This window comes from Gigantopelta aegis, chromosome 5, assembly GCF_016097555.1.
Source record: "Gigantopelta aegis isolate Gae_Host chromosome 5, Gae_host_genome, whole genome shotgun sequence".
In the NCBI taxonomy this organism is placed as follows: domain Eukaryota; kingdom Metazoa; phylum Mollusca; class Gastropoda; order Neomphalida; family Peltospiridae; genus Gigantopelta; species Gigantopelta aegis.
Window position 1 is genome coordinate 18,116,204 of NC_054703.1, and position 4,378 is coordinate 18,120,581.

At 44.7% G+C, this 4,378-nt stretch overlaps 1 protein-coding gene across 1 annotated transcript in view; it reads left to right on the plus strand.

The window, feature by feature from the left end:
• Positions 1–2,907: 2,907 nt before the first annotated feature.
• Positions 2,908–4,378, plus strand: part of LOC121372980 (cytochrome P450 3A15-like) — a 44,283-nt gene continuing 42,812 nt past the window's right edge. Inside the window, exons 1-2 of the mRNA XM_041499419.1 lie at positions 2,908–3,029; positions 3,353–3,449. Coding sequence (XP_041355353.1) covers positions 2,908–3,029; positions 3,353–3,449 — 219 coding nt within the window. The remainder of the gene's footprint in view (positions 3,030–3,352; positions 3,450–4,378) is intronic.

Below are 4,378 nucleotides of genomic sequence, written 5' to 3' on the forward strand. Positions count from 1 at the left end.
GTACACCAGTGTCAGTCTCTCACTAACGTAGTAACCCTCGTACACCAGTGTCAGTCTCTCACTAACGTAGTAACCCTCGTACACCAGTGTCAGTCTCTCACTGACGTAGTAACCCCCGTACACCAGTGTCAGTTTTCACTGACGTAGTAACCCTCGTACACCAATGTCAGTCTCTCACTGACGTAGTAACCATCGTACACCAGTGTCAGTCTCTCACTGACGTAGTGACCATCGTACACCAGTGTCAGTCTGTCACTGACGTAGTAACCCTCGTACACCAATGTCAGTCTCTCACTGACGTAGTAACCATCGTACACCAGTGTCAGTCTCTCACTGACGTAGTAACCATCGTACACCAGTGTCAGTCTCTCACTGACGTAGTAACCGCCGTACACCAGTGTCAGTCTGTCACTGACGTAGTAACCATCGTACACCAGTGACAGTCTCTCACCTACGTAGTAACCCTCGTACACCAGTGTCAGTCTCTCACTAACGTACTAACCCTCGTACACCAGTAGTAACCTTCGTACACCAGTGTCAGTCTCTTACTAACGTAGTAACCCTCGTACACCAATGTCAGTCTGTCACTGACGTAGTAACCACCGTACACCAGTGTCAGTCTCTCACTAACGTAGTAACCCTCGTACACCAGTGTCAGTCTCTCACTAACGTAGTAACCCTCGTACACCAATGTCAGTCTGTCACTGACGTAGTAACCACCGTACACCAGTGTCAGTCTCTCACTGACACCGTACACCAGTGTCAGTCTGTCACTAACGTAGTAACCGTCGTACACCAGTGTCAGTTTGTCATTGACGTAGTAACCCTCTTACACCAGTGGCAGTCTGTCACTGACGTAGTAACCCTCGTATACCAGTGTCAGTCTCTCACTAACGTAGTAGCTCTGGTACACAAGTGTCAGTCTCTCAGTGACGTATTAACACCCGTACACCAATGTCAGTCTCTCACTAACGTAGTAACTCTCGTACACCAGTGTCAGTCTCTCATTGACGTAGTAACTCTCGTACACCAGTGTCAGTCTGTCACTAACGTAGTAACCATCTTACACCAATGTCAGTCTCTCATTGACGTATTAACTCTCGTACACCAGTGTCAGTCTCTCACAAACGTATTAACTCTCGTACACCAGTAGTAACCCTCGTACACCAGTGTCAGTCTCTCACTAACGTAGTAACCCTCGTACACCAATGTCAGTCTGTCACTGACGTAGTAACCACCGTACACCAGTGTCAGTCTCTCACTAACGTAGTAACCCTCGTACACCAGTGTCAGTCTCTCACTAACGTAGTAACCCTCGTACACCAATGTCAGTCTGTTGCTGACGTAGTAACCACCGTACACCAGTGTCAGTCTGTCACTGACGTAGTAACCCTCGTACACCAATGTCAGTCTCTCACTGACGTAGTAACCATCGTACACCAGTGTCAGTCTCTCACTGACGTAGTAACCGCCGTACACCAGTGTCAGTCTGTCACTGACGTAGTAACCATGATACACCAGTGTCAGTCTATCACTGACGTAGTAACCCTCGTACACCAGTGTCAGTCTCTCACCTACGTAGTAACCCTCGTACACCAGTGTCAGTCTCTTACTAACGTAGTAACCCTCGTACACCAGTGTCAGTCTGTCACTAACGTAGTAACTCTCGTACACCAATGTCAGTCTCTCACTAACGTAGTAACTCTCGTATACCAGTGTCAGTCTCTCACCAACGTAGTAACTCTCGTACACCAGTGTCAGTCTCTCATTGACGTATTAACCCTAGTACGCCACTTTCAGTCTGTCACTAACGTTGTAACTCTCGTACACGAATGTCAGTCTCTCAATGACGTATTAACTCTCGTACACCAGTGTCAGTCTCTCACTAACGTAGTAACTCTCGTACACCAGTGTCAGTCTCTCACTAACATAGTAACCCTCGTACACCAGTGTCAGTCTCTCACTAACGTAGTAACTCTCGTACACCAGTGTCAGTCTCTCACTAACATAGTAACCCTCGTACACCAGTGTCAGTCTCTCACTAACGTAGTAACTCTCGTACACCAGTGTCAGTCTCTCATTAACATAGTAACCCTCGTACACCAGTGTCAGTCTCTCACTAACGTAGTAACTCTCGTACACCAGTGTCAGTCTCTCATTGACGTATTAACTCTCGTACACCAGTGTCAGTCTCTCACTAACGCAGTAACTCTCGTATACCAGTGTCAGTCTCTCACTAACGCAATAACTCTCGTACACCAGTGTCAGTCTCTCACTTATGTAGTAACCGTCGTGCACTAGTGTCAGTCTGACATTAACGTATTAACTATCGTACACCAGTGTCAGTCTCTCACTGACGTAGTAGCCCTCGTACACCAGTGTCAGTCTCTCACTAACGCAATAACTCTCGTACACCAGTGTCAGTCTCTCACTAACACAGTAACTCTCGTACACCAATGTAAGTTTTTCACTAACGCAGTAACTCTCGTAGACCAATGTCAGTTTTTCACTAACGAAGCATCCCTCATACACCCATGTCAGTCTTTTGCTAATGTCAATATCTCGCTAAAGTAATAATCCTGGTAGACCAAGTTTAGTCTCCCAGGTAATAAATAACACCTGCATACCGTGTAACAGTTGTTCTCTCGACAGCATTGTATGCAGCATACAGCGGTCTTTATCTTTACGCGCTCACGTAATAACTCCCGTACACCGGTCTCAGTCTTTACGCGCTCGTGTAATAACTCCGTACACCGGTCTCAGTCTTTACGCGCTCACGTAATAACTCCCGTACACCAGTCTTAGTCTTTACGAGCTCACGTAATAACTCCCGTACATCGGTCTCAGTCTTTACGCGCTCACGTAATAACTCATGTACACCAGTATCAGTCTTTATGCGCTTACGTAATGACTTCCGTACACCGGTCTCAGTCTTTACGTGCTCACGTAATAACTCCCGTACTTTGGTCTCAGTCTTTACCTGCTCACGTAATAACTTTGTACATCGGTCTTAGTCTTTATGCGTTCACGTAATAACTCCGTACATCGGTCTCAGGTTTTACGCGCTCACGTAATAACTCAGTACATCGGTCTCAGTCTTTACGCGCTCACGTAATAACTCCATACATCGGTCTCAGTCTTTACGCGCTCACGTAAAAACTCCGTACACCGGTCTCAGTCTTTACGCGCTCACGTAATAACTCCCAGACACCGGGATCAGTTTATCGTTGTCACAATACGACGATCTCAGTCTCGTACGCAAATTAACCACTAAATACAGATATCTGTCTGTAGCGCACTGAATAACCGCTATAAACAGATGTCAACACATATTTTGTTCTTTTTCTTTCAGGTATTTTAAGAAATGCTACTCTGTTCTCAGCGACCTCGGAATCAACGGTCCAAAACCGAAGATTCTGTTTGGAAATGCTACAGACTTTAAAAATCGGGTAACTTTACTTTCTGCTTTCATAAAACCATAATTTAAAGAAAAAAAACAACCTTGTGATTATTACTTTATGAGTGATCTCGTTAAATACCTTTTATATTATTACGAACGAGAGGGATAATCTTTAGGCGCGGATCCAGGGGTTTGTTAAAGGGAGGGGGACATGGTAAGATGTGTTTGAAGAAACGTAATTATTTAAGTTTTTGACGTGTGGGGGAGGACGCCTTTCAGCCCTTCCTCCTCGCTCCGCGCCTGTTAATTCATATGGCATCCATCAACACGAGTGTGGTATTCTAGCTATTTCTTACATAGTTTACCTCCTCAGAGAGCAGCTTTAAAAGGAAAGAAATAATTGTTCTTTGTACAATAAAATATTATTATTATTATTGCTTAAAATGTTTTCAATCCAGTGGTTAGGCCATCGGTCTACAGGCTGGTAGGTACTGGGTTCGAATCCCAGTCGAGGCATGGGATTTTTAATCCAGATACCGACTCCGAACCCTGAGTGAGTGCTCCACAAGGCTCAATGGGTAGGTGTAAACCACTTGCACCGACCAGTGATCCATAACTGGTTCAACAAAGGCCATGGTTTGTGCTATCCTGCCTGTGGGAAGCGCAAATAAAAGATCCCTTTCTGCTAATCGGAAAAAGTAGCCCATGTAGTGGCGACAGCGGGTTTCCTCTCATTTAACCATATGTCTGACGCCATATAACCGTAAATAAAATGTTTTGACTGCGTCGTTAAATAAAACATTTCTTTTTTTCTTTCCATTAATAAAAATGGTTTTCACGATTACTGTCAGTACCATTGGTGGAATTGTAATGCACATTCTTTTTATATGCTTGTTAAATGTCGCTACACGGTTAAATATTCCCACGACACCACAAATCGTATTAGGTTATATGGTGATATGGTATATCTATTTATAA